A 14,408-nucleotide genomic window follows, 5' to 3' on the forward strand; every position below is an offset into this window, starting at 1 on the left:
AGATGATGGGTTAACTGGGACTGGGAACATCTGGCCACGTTGTGCATTTTGTGATTATGTACAAATATAGCATCACCTGACTTTACTTTCATTTATTTATTTATTAAAAATTTTAAATTAAAAATTTATTTTAAATTTTATTTAAATTTTAAAAATTAAAAATTTTAAATTAATTTTAATTTTAATTTATTTTAAATTTTTAAATTTATTTAAATTTTAAAAATTTTAAAAATATTTATTTATTTGACAGAGAGAGAGGGATCACAAGTAGGCAGAGAGGCAGGCAGAGAGAGAGGGAGAAGCAGGCTCCCTGCGGAGTAGAGAGCCCCATGTGGGGCTCGATCCCAGGACCCTGAGATCATGACTTGAGCTGAAGGCAGAGGCTTAACCCACTGAGCCACCCAGGTGCCCCAATTTTACTTTGTTTTAAATGAGATTTTAGTGTACTTGTTAATGTGGAGTTTTGGACTTTATAGTTGGATTTCAAAGCAGGCTTCAGAAATTTAAGGGTTTTCATTTCATGATTTAATTTAACACGATTTCTGAGAAACACCATCAGAATATGTGAAAAATGTTGACACTCTTGTCAAAAAAGAATAAATTGATTGTGACCCAGAACCAGTCAGTCCGTGAGATAGGTTGTGGCCTATGGATGGCCATTCCTTCTCTAGCACTTTCCGAGGCAGGAACGGTTTTGGGAGGAGTACACTACACAGGCCCGATTCTCAAGGAATTAACTCTCTTACTTGGAAAGACGGCACCAGGTCATAGACACAACAGAGAACAATAGAAGATAATTAATACATGTGGCCTGGACTCACGGATAGGCCTAGAACTTGAGAGCCGTGGAATGTTGACCGTCCACCTCCACTTCCCATCACGAAGGACCTGTGTCAAGTATCTAGTTTGTGCAGGTTCTGATCTCAGTGCTGGAAGAAAAGCAGAGTGAGTCAGAGTTCTGCACTTTGGCAAGTTTCTATTCTGGGCTGTGTGGAGGAGATTGTACCTGGGAGAGGAGATAGTGTGGGTTGGGGACAGGAATAACCCAGGGGCTGCCAGGGAGGCAGCAACGGGCCACTGGGAGGTGGAGATGGGCAGGGACCGACCAGCGGCTGGAGGTCTGGGGAAGGAACCTGGGTTCAGTTCTTGCTGGTTCAGGAATGCTCAGAGGTAAGGTGGGAAACAAACACTAGGCGTGAACCCTGACTGCCTCTCGGTTTGTAAAAACGGCTCTAATGGGGTGCCTGGGTGGCTCAGTGGTTTAAGCCGCTGCCTTCGGCTCAGGTCATGATCTCAGGGTCCTGGGATCGAGTCCCACGTCGGGCTCTCTGCACTGAAGGGAGCCTGCTCCCCTCTCACTCTCTCTGCCTGCCTCTCTGCCTACTTGTGATCTCTCTCTGTCAAAATTAATAAATAAAAATCTTTAAAAACAAAAAAACAAAAAAACAAAAAAAAAACGGCTCTAAAACATGTTTTTGGGGACATATGAGCAAGTAGAGGTATGATACATTTTGATTATTAGAAATTATTAATTTTCTCAGGAGGAATATTGGTATCATGGTTATGTAGAAGAATATCCTTCATTCCCGGAGATGTATGTTAGAGCTCTTAGAGGTGAAGTGTCCAGTCTACAGCTTACTTTCAAAAGGTCTCGTCAGAAATAATCTTCCTGTGTGTGCTGCTATAATCCGAGAAGACCAGGCTGGCTAATTATCTACAGTTGTTGATTTTGGGTGGTATTCCCATCATCTCTGTGTGCATGTGAACGTTTTCATAATAAAAAAGCAGAAACACTAAGGTGGGCTAATATGAGAGAATGGGAATAGGACCTGGATCACCGGGGGTGGGGTTGATTTTCCAGAGAGTTCCATCGAAAGGTTGCTTCGGTTTAAGAGTCCTTTCAAAGCGCCTGGGACCAGCAGTAGTGACCACTCCACTAGTACTCAGGCATGACGGGGCAGGGACTGACTCTTGCCTGCTCGTGCCTGTTCAGATTTTATTTTATTATTTTTTATTTTTAAGGTTTTATTTATTTACTTGTTAGAGAGAGCACAAGCAGAGGAGCGGCAGGCAGAGGGAGAGGAAGAAGCAGGCTCAGCTTCACATGGTACCCGATGTGGTACCAGGACCCTGGGATCATGACCTGAACCGAAGGTAGTGGCTTAACCGATGGAGCCACTCAGGCGTCCCTCAGATTTTATTTTTAAAATTTATTTTAAAAGTCACACAGCAGTGCCTGGATGGCTCAGAGGGATAAGCCGCTGCCTTCGGCTCAGGTCATGGTCTCAGGGTCCTGGGATTGAGCCCCGCATCAGGCTCTCGGCTCGGCGGAGAACCTGCTTCCTCCTCTCTCTGCCTGCCTCTCTGCCTACTTGTGATATCTCTCTCTCTCTCTGTCAAATAAATAAATAAAATCTTAAAAAAAATAAAAAGTCACACAAATATCTTTGTTAAAGAAAAAAGCAAAAGAAAATGTGTGAAGATGGTTTCTTTTCTCAAGTGTATTCTGACAAAACTTTGTAGGTTTCCTTTCGCTGTGTTATTCCTCTTTTATACTATTTGATGAGGGTTTGCTGTGTTGGGTTAACTTTAGCTACTTCCCATTATCGCGTTTGTCTAGGATACCAACTTGGCAAGCCAGTTCGAGCTCTGGATATCAACAGGATGAATAATGAGACGACCTTACACCTTTGGCAATCGGGTAATCTGCTTTGGTAACCTGATTCGCTCTTTGACAAAGTAGAATTGGAAATAGGGCTTGATTTTGAATCTAATCAAGTAGTTAATCACTTTAAATTCCTGTTGGTTTATTTAGCTCATGGGGAGGGTGGAGGAGATCTCGCTTCTACAGTTTTCTTTTGTTTGGTATTATTTTTTATTTTTTTAAAATATTTTATTTATTTATTTGACAGAGAGAGAGGTCACAAGTAGGCAGAGAGGCAGGCAGAGAGAGAGGGAGAAACAGGCTCCCCACTGAGCAGAGAGCCCGATGCGGGGCTCAATCCCAGGACCCTGAGATCATGACCTGAGTCGAAGGCAGAGGCTTAAACCACTGAGCCACCCAGGTGCCCCTTTTGTTTGGTTTTAAATTTAACTTTGTTTGCTCCTGAAATGCTGGTTATTCATAAGGGAGATTTAAATGGGGGTTGGCTGGGGTGCCTAGGTGGCTCGATTGAGTGGCAGACTCTTGGTTTCAGCTTAGGTCGTAATCTCAAGGTCGTATCTCAGGGTCATGAGATGGAGCCCTCAGTTCAGCTCCGTGATCAGCGCAGGGCCTCTGCTGGAGATTCTCTCCCTCTCTCTGTGCCCTCCTCTTGCTCATAGTGCATGCTCACTCTCTCTCTCAAATAAATAAACAAACAAATAAATAAAATCTTTAAATATGGGCCTGGCTGGAGAGTCTCTTGTCATTGTTGCCTGTAGCCCCAGATGGTGGTAATTGGAGATATGACCATAACTTTGTTCCAAACAATGGGAAATCTTTGCGTTGGTGCCAGAAGGCATTAACTTTCATGTTCAGAATAGACCACTGATCCTGGGCCAACTATTCGGGTACAGAAAGGCCCCTTTGTTCACCTTTGAAAAGATTAGAGTAACCATGACTTCAGTTCTTGAGGAACTTGGAAACTTTATTTCTACTGATGGGTTTCTGTTTTCCAAGAAAAACTTTGAAGTAAATCTTTATTTTCGTTTTAGCAAAAATAGAGGATCATCTTTTTATTTTCTAGCTGGAAGGGGTTTGTGTACATCAGCAACTTTCAAACCCGTTTTGTTTGGTGAAGATACACTGTCTGGATGTCTTCTAGAAGTTGGGATCCATGAAAACTGTACTCGGCTCAGGTGAGTGTATCATGGTGAATCTACCTGCCTTTTGAGTGGTTTGCTTAAAATGAATGCACCCCATGAAACAACAGACAACATGAATGTGAAAAATTGCAGTCTGTATAACACACTTGTGGAAAGTGGGAGTGGACAGTAGTTTCTTTAGAACTGATTTGGGGCCCCTGGGTGGCTCAGTTGGTTAAGGGTCGGACCCTTGATCGTGGCTCAGCTGTTCATCTCGAGGTGGTGAGTTTGAGCCCAGCATTGGGGTCCATACTGGGTGTAGAGCCTACTTCCAAAAAAAAAAAAAAATCGGAACATTGGTAAAAGGGAAAATGGAGTTCTTTGTTGGCACTAGAACCCTTTCATCCATATTTATGCAGTTGCTCTGCTAAAGTCTGCCCATTGTTGGAACCCAGTACTCCTCAAAGCATAAAATTGACAGGAGGCAGATGTAATTGGTGTGATTAACACTGAAAGAACACATAAGCCTTGGGGCGCCTGGGTGGCTCAGTGGGTTAAGCATCTGCCATCCGCTCGGGTCATGATCTCTGGGTCCTGGGATCCAGTCCTGTGTCAGGCTCCCTGCTCAGCTGGGAGTCTGCTTCTCCCTCTGCCCCTCCCCCTGCTTGTGCTCTTGGATTTCTCTCTCTTAAATTAATAAATATAATTAAAAAAAATACATAAGTCTTGTTACATGGTGTATAAGGAACTTTGTACTTAATTGGGTGGCATTTGGAAGGTGTGTTTATGGATATACTTACGTATTCTTTTTTTAAAATTGAGGTAAAATTCATGTAACAATCATTTTATTTTTTAGTTTTTTTTTTTTTAAAGATTTTATTTATTTATTTGACGACAGAGATCACAAGCAGGCAGAGAGAGAGGAGAAAGCAGGCTTCCCGCGGAGCAGAGAGCCCGATGTGGGGCTCGATCCCAGGACCCTGGGATCATGACCTGAGCCGAAGGCAGAGGCCTTAACCCACTGAGCCACCCAGGTGCCCCTATTTTTTAGTTTTTAAAAAGATTTTGTATTTATTTATTTGACAGAGAGAAACACAGAAAGAGAGGGAACACAAGCAAGGGGAGTGGGAGAGGGAGAAGCAGACTCCCCACAGAGCAGGGAGCCCGATGCGGGGCTTGATCCCAGGACCCTGAGATCATGACCTGAGCGGAAGGCAAATGTTTAACGACTGAGCCACCAGGCGCCCCATAATTAATCATTCTAAAGTAAACAGTTTGGTGACATTTAGGGCATTCATGATGTTGTACAACTACTGCTCTTATTTTGTTCCATCTCTGCAGAAGAAAACCTGTACCGATTAACTATCCACCCCCGTTCTCCCCTCCCTCAGCCCCGACAACCACTGATCTCTGTTCTGTCTCTAGGGACTGACCTGTTCCAGACCTTTCCCATAAATGGAATCCTACAGTAGGTGGCTTTTCATGTCTGGCCCCTTCCACTCAGCTTCAATTTTTCGAGGTTTATCCATGCTGTGACAGGTTTCAGGGCTCTGTTCCCTTTTGTGGCTGAATCCCGATCCTATTCCACCGCCTGGCTCTACTCCAGCTCGTTTATCTGCTCATCCGTCCATGGGCACCTGAGTTGTTTCTGCCTTTGGCTGTCAAGCAGTGCTGCTGTGAAGGTTCATGAGCCAGTTTTGATTGGAGTCCCTGCCTTTAGTGATCGTGGGTGTATACCCAGAAGAGGAATTGCTGGGTCATACAGGAATTAGATGCTTAATTTTTAGAGGAACCACCACATCGCTTTCAGTGGCGGCACTATTTTATGTTCCTACCAGGAATGTGACATGGTTCCAGTTTGTCCACATCCTCCCAACGCTGGTTAATTTCTGTTATTTTGATAGTTGCTGTCCCAGTTGGTGTAAAGGAGTATCTCAGAGTTTATAAGTGCGTGCATTCTGACACCCATTTCATCTGCAGCATATCCTGAGTAACATGTTCTCTGGGGAGCTGGGAAAATATGGAGAGGCACTAACCAGGGAAGTAGACAGTAGGTGTAAGTTTCCAGCAAGGCTCTTGACCGTGGGGAATAAGGCTGGAGTCGGTGGTCTCTGCCTTGCTGTTCATAAGGTTTGTACCTGCCAGTGACATCACTGGAAAGGAGGGATGCGAAATTCCAATTCCTTTTCTTCTTCTTTTTCTGTTTTTTTAAAAGAGAGAAGGAGAGAGAGAATCCCAAGCAGGCTCTAGGCCTAGCATGGGACACAAAGGAGGGCTCGATCTCACAACTCTGAGATCATGACCTGAGCCAAAATCAAGACTCAGGTGCTTAACCAACTGAGCCACCCTGGCGGCCCCGCTAAGTTCCAATTGTTAATCTTTACTTAATCTTATGGCTCAAAGTTCTAGCTAAATATTTAGGTTCCTTTTGCTCTCAGATCCCTCTGGCCTGTAAATTTAGCCTGGTAACTTGGTACGTGATCTATGCACCTCCCAAGTTTTATGACACTCAACGGAGTCTGTAAACTATGATAGCAACATGAGTCACCAAGATTTAAAACCCAGAGTAAATGATTGCTTCTGCATGTCTTCCCCTAGTGGCTTAGGTCCCTCCTGGGCAGGCCATCGAAGAGAATGCAGACGCCCAGCCAGCTTTTAATGCCACTTCCTCTGGCAAGTTTTTATTTGGGCCCCCAGCAAGCACAACCTGGACACTCCCTGGAAAGGACCTCAGGATGAGCCCCACAGGCCGTGCGCTGAGAAATGTCTTCCTCCTTTGCAGGGAGAACGCCGCTGAACTACTTGACTCATTAGTACGAGCAACTCATGTTGCAATGAGAGGCAACTCCGATTACAACGATCCTAGTGACGGCTGGCTGGAAATAATCCGTAAGTCAGAGCTGCAGAGATGTGCGGCGGGTTGCTTGTCCTAGGAGTGCGGGATGTGGGCTGTGCGGGGGAGCCCGTGGGATCAGTCTTCTGCCTGCACTGCAGCTTGGCTGAGGTCTGTCAGAGGTTAGCTCTCCGGGCATCAGGCTCTTCACATTCTTTACCTCTTATCCATGAGGGCTTTTTTTTTTTTTTTTAATATTTCATTTATTTATTTGACAGAGAGAGACACAGCAAGAGCAGGAACACAAGCAGGGGGAGTTGGAGAGGGAGAAGCAGGCTTCCTGCTGAGTAGGGACCCTGATGCGGGGCTCGATCCTAGGACCCCGAGATCATGACCTGAGCTGAATATAGACGCTTAACAACTGAGCAACCCAGGCGCAACCCCCTGGATTTTTAAGAGGAAATCCGCGTGAAGTTCAGTGCCCCGTTGTTCTATGCGGTAACAGCCGTCATAAAAGAAAGTCTAAATGAAGATTGAAGATTTTCAGTCCATTTCAGTTTGCATTGCTCTTTTCGATTGCCAGGAATATGGGCAGTTGAGACCAGACTTTACGGTTTATACAAGCAATGTTGCTAATTTAAAAAAAAGGTGATTGAAAAGATGATGCTGAGTGAAAGGAGCCAGACAGACATGACCCCGAACCCTTTGGTGCCATGTGTACGAGATGCCCAGAACGGGCCGATCTGCCGCCACGGAGAGCAGCTGGTCCGCCAGGGGCTGGTGCAGATGGGAGTGAGTGAGGAGGGACTGCTAATGGATACAGGGTTTCTTTCTGGGGCAATAAAAATGGAATTTGGTGATGGCCGCATAACTCTGTGAATATACTGGAAACCACTGAATTGTACATTTAACTGGGTGAACTGTCTGGTGTGAAATGTCTCGCAGGACAGCCGTTACAACGCAAAGAAGTGAAGGTGTAGTGGGTAAGAGAGCAGACCCCACCCAGGCCAGTGGAAAGGCTGCAGTCTTGTGCCTTTGAGTGGAGGAATTTGCAGCGTCCGGCCCAATGGGGACAGAGCACCAGGAGGCGGAGTGCGTGTTGCCCAGGCAGTAGCGGGGTTCACCTTCACCTTCCGATCTAAAGCGGCCACCCCTGAGCTGCCGCTCACTTAGTTTTCAGGGCAGAAGCTGGAGGGTTCAGCTGGTTGTGGCGGAGCTGGACCCCAGACCCAGGCTTCCAGCCTCTTTGCTGGCTCCCCAGCGGGCAAGTCAGGGGAGTCTTGAGTATGGAAATGTCCACAGCAGGAAGGCTTCTTCTAGTGCTCTAATTAATGGCATTGCCTTTTGGGGCCAAAAAGAGGAAATTGGCTGTGCATCATCTGCTGTCCTAAGTCCCCTCCTGTCACTGAGGATTCTGCTCTGCCCCTCCCCTTGGCCTGGGTGGCGGTAAGCAGCTTTCTGGCTCCTGTTCTCTGTGCCCCCTTAGGTCACTTCCGCTCAGCAGCCTGGAATTCACACAGCAGCCCATCCAGACATGTGCCTGCGCTCTCCTCACCCCTTGTGATTTGGTTTGGACCATTAGGACACCCGGGTCCCCTGCCCTCTTTGTGTCAGCGAGGGATCATGTAATATGTCTGTGGCCCAGAAGTGCCCCAAATCACTCTCTGACTTTGGGAGGGGTCCTGGGGGCCATGGGGCACGCGGGCTGTGACGCACCGATCCTTCCGTGCCCTGTGCTTGAGTCATTAGGCCCAGAGTTAGATCCTCATTTGGAAACAGAATCCAGAGGTTGGGGCTTGTCAGTCCCTGGGGTTTGCCGCTGAGGCCAGCTGGGTGGGCTGTGGCATACCAGGAGATGGAGGGAAGGAGTCAGTAAAGCACCTGAGAAGTAGAAAAACTGGGAGGTTTCGAGATAGAGTAGTCCCAAGGTTATATAAGAAGGCCTGAGGTGGTGACATTTCGTTGCCTTCAGGGTGAAAGCAGTTGGCTTCTATGGCTGTCTAAGCCAAAATCACCCCTGATCCTGGTTGATAAACAGAAGAGTTATCGAGGGGCACCTGGGTGGCTCAGTGGGTTAAGCCTCTGCCTTCAGCTCAGGTCGTGATCCCAGGGTCCTGGGATCAAGCCCCACATTGGGCTCTCTGCTCAGCAGGGAGCCTGTTTCCCCTCTCTCTCTGCCTGCTTCTCTGCCTGCTTGTGATCTCTGTCAAATAAATAAATAAATAATAAATAAATAAATCTTTAAAAAAAAAAAAAGAAGAGATGTCGAACACACACATCGAGGAGGAAGAAGTTGGAAGTCATAAATTGTCACAACTTTCAAGTGCCCCCAGTGTCCCCTCATGATTTGTTACCCGCCTCCTGCAGTTACTAACTTCTTAGTCGATTTCATTGTCTTCATTGTGTTACTCTATGGCAACACAATAGGAAATTGCTTCTTCACTCTTTCTTTTTTTTTTCTTTTTTTTATTAAAGATTTTTATTTATTTATTTGACAGACAGAGAGACAGACAGACAGGCAGAGCAGAGAGCCCAATGTGGGGCTCGATCCCAGGACTCCGGGATCATGACCTGAGCTGAAGGCAGAGGCTTTAACCCACTGAGCCACCCAGGCACCCCTGCTTCTTCACTCTTTGATCCCTACTAACTGGAGTTGTTAGCACGGATTGTAAATGTCTCAGATGCCTTGTAGGAGAACAGTGTCAGCCGAGATTCAGTCTCATGGTGTTTTACTTCAACTGGATGGTATTTCTGCTGAAGCTCTGGGGAGCTTGGAGCTTGGGAACTGGATCCGGATGTCTGCTTTTATCATGTGGTTCCGGGATTTTAAAACTTCCGGTGACTGACTTAACAGAGGAGGAAACGTTTTGAACACAGGCTCGCACGGTCACGGAGTGACGATACCGAGAGCCTGTTAGAGACGAGAGATGTGTAAATGTGATTCCTATCCCATAACATTTCCCATTTTTGCCTCCGTATCATGGCGTTGTATGAAAACCATGGTTATTCTTTCCAAAATGCACAACTTGATACTTTGCTGCAGGCGCAGATGTCCCCGACCCAGGTGCGGCCCCGCCTGTCAGCGTGCACGGTCTCTGCGCGGATGTTCCTGCCCGGCTGCACATCCGCATCCTCGTCTCAGATGCTGGCGCAGTGGAAGGGATGACTCAGCACGAGATCGTTGGCGTAGAGACAAGGTATGATCGCATCTCGGATAAGTCAGTAAAGTGGCAGGTGCTCCAGAGTTGGGAAATGCTAACCTGCAGTCGGAGTGTTTATTTATGAATTGCAATTATTCGGGACATGATTATGTGTATAAATGAAACATGTTATCATCTGTGTGTGTAATGGTAACTTGTTCTCCCAGGTGTTTTTTAAAGCTGTGTGTAAGGGATTCTGTGTGCTCTCTCAGGGGTACAAAGGGGAGATCCGGGAATATAACAATCCGTGCATACTGAGTAGGGAATACTGTGGGGAGGGGGTCTTCCCGAGGGGAAGCTGGGGGGCAGCTGCCAGAAGGAAGGGGATGGGATGCTGGATGGGCAGCACCGACAGATGTTAACCACCAAATACAGCTGGTAGCAGTCTTCTGAGAGTGATGTGCTGTGCATGTATGCGGTGTGTAGAAAACACCTTCGTACTCCTCCCAGCACCTGGAAACCCCTCCAAGATGGCTAGCTGCTGTGGTTGTTCATATTAAATTGTTTATTATTGTAGCTGGGTGGTTCGCCGTGCTACTCTCTCTCCTTGCGCATGTGTTGGAATGTTTACATCGTCCAACGGGGGAAAAGCACTAGTAGAGTTTGAACCTCCTTCTTCTTCTTCTTCGTAGAGTTTGAACCACCTTCTTCTTCTTTTTCTTTCTTTTTTTTTAATTTTATATATTTATTTGAGAGAGAGACAGTGAGAGAGAGCATGAGAGGCGAGAAGGTCAGAGGGAGAAGCAGACTCTCCATGGAGCTGGGAGCCCGATGCGGGACTCGATCCCGAGACTCTGGGACCGTGACCTGAGCCGAAGACAGTTGCTAAACCAACTGAGCCACCCAGGCGCCCAAGTCTGAACCTTCTTTAAGAGAATCCTAATTTATATTGTTGCTCTCAGTTCCCTGATACTCTTAACAGAGCAGAAGCGAGTGGTGGGTATGTTATCTGTGTAATCTCTTCCTTCCAGGTTCTCTACAGTGAACTGGCATTTCCAGTGTGGGCTTACCTGTGAGGATAAGGCCGACCTTTTCCCTGTCAGTGCCTCTGTCCAGTTCATTAAGATTCCTGCCCAGTTACCCCGGCCACTGACAAGGTAATCCAGTTCATGACCTAGCTGACATTATTAGGAAGCAGAAAAATATATACTTGAGAATAAGAAGTTTCTTTCTTTAATCAAGTTTTGATATGTTGCATCAGAAGTGTGCTTTTTTGTGCCCATTGTAATCTTCTAAAATGTTTCCTAGATTTCAGATCAATTTTACAGAGTATGACTGTAACAGAAATGATGTCTGTTGGCCACAACTTCTATATCCACTGACTCGTTATTATCAAGGTAGGGTAAAGCAGGTTTCTGGAAGGCTTATCATTAATGTTTTGCCAATTAAAATATTTTTTAAAAATATGTATGTGTCACAGAAAACTTAAAAAAAAACACATAAGAGTTTTAAACAATTTACTGATAAGGTTGCCACTTAGAAATGATCACTATTACTGTTTTGGTTTATTTCTACTAAATAATTCCCCCAAAAGTTAAGATATAAGAATTGTGCTTCATTTGGTTCATTTTCTTGCAGGGGAACCTTATCCTCAGTGCGTAGCCAAGGGCTTACTCTTGGTATCCTTCATCGTATTAGCTGCGTTCCTCAGTGACCCCTGGACCAGAATACGCAAAGCTTGAAATGCAACTACCACCTGACTTCTTACAGACCACAGACCTTTGCTACAGTGACTTGTCGTACTCTGCTGTGCCTTTGTAAAGTTGTAATAAATGCAGTGCTTTATTTTTTAGATTTTTTAAAAGTTACGTGCACTGCAAATTTAATTCATATACGTAACTATCCAGGTGTGCGGAGCGATCTAGAGCAGACACTGTCATTGCTGGACCAGACCAAGCAAAATGCACAAGAGGGTCAACTGTGTAAATAAATGTATATCACAAGTTCCCACAGTCATGGGAGTTTTGGTCCACATACGTTATTCTTACCGTAGAAAGTATTTTCTTCAAATTCTTATATATTTCCAGTGAATTGGTTGGTTAATTTCCTCTACTCCAAAGAAAGAATTAAAAATTCATAAAGCCTTAAAAATAGATATTCCATAAAATGAATGTATTATTTTGAAATATACACAAATAAATTGAGGAGGGAAGATGTGGAGCCTGAAGGAGGGAACGTAATATTGGGAGGAGAGTAAAACAAAACCAGGAGGCGAGGTCAGCACAAGTATGATCAGGTACAGGAATCATAGACCCATGTAAAATAAGCTGGTTTTCAGTGAAGGATAGTTTTTCCTAGTTGATGCTTGAGAGAAATTCCTCCTGTGGCTCCCTATGAGGGGACGGACAGCATGATATAGGATGGGGGTGGGGGATGTCTTCAACCACAGCCCACAGGGCCACATGGCAAATCTCTGCATCTTCTTTGTGGACTAGACACATTTTAGTCATGTATCAGATGGACTTTGTACAGGGTCAGTAAACCTAATTTTGAGATGTGACTGTCTTCCCTTTCGTACTCTGATGGGATTCGTGGTGCCTCCTGACTTCCTGGACACATCAGATATGTTGTTACGTTTTCCAGTGTAAATCTGTAAGTCTAGTTCTATATACTGATTCATATTAAACATGTAACTAATGACGTAAAGAAGTTTTCTCCCTCAAGTACCACTCTGTGTACTGCACTGAGAAATACCGATTCCTCCCCTTCTGCTTCTCTTTTTCTTTGATCTGGATCTCTGTGGTGGAAGTGATTACACCCTATAGAAAGAGTAAAACAATTGTCTTTTGTCAAAGAGAAGGAGATATCCACTGGCCAATTAATTGTAGTGATTCAGAAAGTTTTTCTATGGTAGTTAGTATAACTAGCTCTGGAAAATTAGTGTGAAATTTTCAAATGACAGGTAATTGAGCCTGATATGGTGGGCTTTCCTAGGATGACTTTTGCAGTTAAGAGGGGGAAAAGCTCACTTTGGCAGAAAAATGGGATCTGAGGGACTTGCCATATGGTTTTAACTTTTCTAAGTTTATACATTCATGTATGCATTTGAGAAATATTTATTGAGTGGCTTCTGCATGCCGGGCCCTGGCGATAACCAAGTCAATATCATTTGTTTAGTGGAGCTTACATTCTAGTGGGGGGAAATGGGCAGTAAATACAGACAAGATAATTTCAGTCATTGGTAGGTGTGATGAAGAAAATAAAACGGGATGGGATGGGAGATTACCTTAGCTATGAGTCTGGGACAGCCTTAGAGGACCAAAGGAGCCAGCTTTGAGAAGGTCTAGGAGAGGGGTGTACTGGGCAGAGGAAGGAATCGCCAAGTTCAAGCGTACCGGCCTGGGAAGATAAAGTAGGCAGGTGTGGCTAGAGCAAAGGGAGTCCAAAGCTGGCGATGGAGATGTTGAGGGCTTGGAGAATGAAGGGGGTCAGGTCCTGTGGGGTCCTGCGGGCCGTGGTAAGAAGTTGGGATTTTATTGAGAAAGCTGTGGGAGAAACCAGAGGATTTAAAGTGGGCTACGTGAGATTTTTGTCCTGCGTGGGGGATGACGGTAGCTGCTGGGCGGAGGATCTGCAAAGGCGAACGTGGTCAGCGGGGCGACAGTGCCGAAGCCCGACCCGCCGAATGGTCTGCACGGGGTGAGGACCCGAGAGAAGGGCCAGCGGCAGTAGTCAGCCGCAAACGCATGATGCGGTGTCATGCTGTCGGTGTGAAACGTTCTGATAGGCAGATCTGTGGGACGAAGTTGTTCGTGGTTGCGGGGAGCTGGGGACTGACGGCCCTGAGCAGGTGGAATCGTTTTCGGGTTCACGGAAATTTTCTAAAAGTGGATCGTGATGGCTATACAACCACTTCGTACGTTTACTAAAAATCACAGAATTGTGTACTCTATGGTACACAATTTATGGCACAACCTCAATAAAATTCATTTTCCAAAATGTCTAAAGAGTTGAGCGAGCGGCTATCTTCCCCCAGGAGCCTCAGCCGTCGTCCGCCGGGTTTGTGCCGGTTGGCCTCGCCGGCGCAGGCGCTTCGGCCGGCCGCAACTCTGGGCGCCCATTGGTCGGCCGGCGCGGGGCGGGCGGGCACACGCCGGGGGCGGAACCGGAACCGGCTGTAGCCTGGGGGGTGGGTCTCGCGCGCGCTGTGGCGGCAGCGGCTGGAGGGGGCCCGCGGTGGCAGGACCGGGGACGGCCGCTGCAGCCCGGAGCCCCATGGTGCGCGGCGGCGACCAGGCCGCAGGAGGAGCCCGAGGCCCCGGCCGCCCCGGCTGACCGCGCGGACCCGAGCGGCCCGGAGCCGCAGCCGCCCGACCGGCCCCGCCGGGGCGCGGGCTGGCCCGCCATGGGGTCCCTGTTCCGGAGCGAGACCATGTGCCTGGCGCAGCTGTTCCTGCAGTCCGGCACGGCCTACGAGTGCCTCAGCGCCCTGGGCGAGAAGGGCCTGGTCCAGTTCCGAGACGTGAGTGTCGCCCGGGAGACGCGGGCCGCACCTGCCGGCCCAGCGCCGCATCCCGCCTTTCGCTCGGGCCTCCCTTCCGCGCTCCCGGGCAGGGCGCGCCGCTGTCCCCATTTCGCAGGCAGGGAAA

The 14,408-nt window shown here is 46.9% G+C and overlaps 2 protein-coding genes across 4 annotated transcripts in view; both read left to right on the plus strand.

Moving 5' to 3' along the window:
* Positions 1-12,485, plus strand: part of TCTN2 (tectonic family member 2) — a 28,187-nt gene extending 15,702 nt beyond the window's left edge. For all 3 annotated transcript variants that reach the window (XM_046026015.1, XM_046026014.1, XM_046026016.1), the window contains 7 exons: positions 2,621-2,701; positions 3,729-3,840; positions 6,569-6,675; positions 9,663-9,816; positions 10,791-10,916; positions 11,068-11,156; positions 11,398-12,485. In XM_046026015.1, coding sequence (XP_045881971.1) covers positions 2,621-2,701; positions 3,729-3,840; positions 6,569-6,675; positions 9,663-9,816; positions 10,791-10,916; positions 11,068-11,156; positions 11,398-11,501 — 773 coding nt within the window. In that variant the 3' untranslated portion in view covers positions 11,502-12,485. The remainder of the gene's footprint in view (positions 1-2,620; positions 2,702-3,728; positions 3,841-6,568; positions 6,676-9,662; positions 9,817-10,790; positions 10,917-11,067; positions 11,157-11,397) is intronic.
* Positions 12,486-13,949: 1,464 nt separating this feature from the next.
* The window catches only part of ATP6V0A2 (ATPase H+ transporting V0 subunit a2), a 33,993-nt gene continuing 33,534 nt past the window's right edge, over positions 13,950-14,408 (plus strand). The window contains exon 1 of the mRNA XM_046024942.1: positions 13,950-14,281. Within this exon, the coding sequence (XP_045880898.1) occupies positions 14,165-14,281 (117 nt within the window). The 5' untranslated portion in view covers positions 13,950-14,164. The remainder of the gene's footprint in view (positions 14,282-14,408) is intronic.

The sequence above is a fragment of the Meles meles genome, chromosome 12 (assembly GCF_922984935.1).
Source record: "Meles meles chromosome 12, mMelMel3.1 paternal haplotype, whole genome shotgun sequence".
Lineage (NCBI taxonomy): Eukaryota > Metazoa > Chordata > Mammalia > Carnivora > Mustelidae > Meles > Meles meles.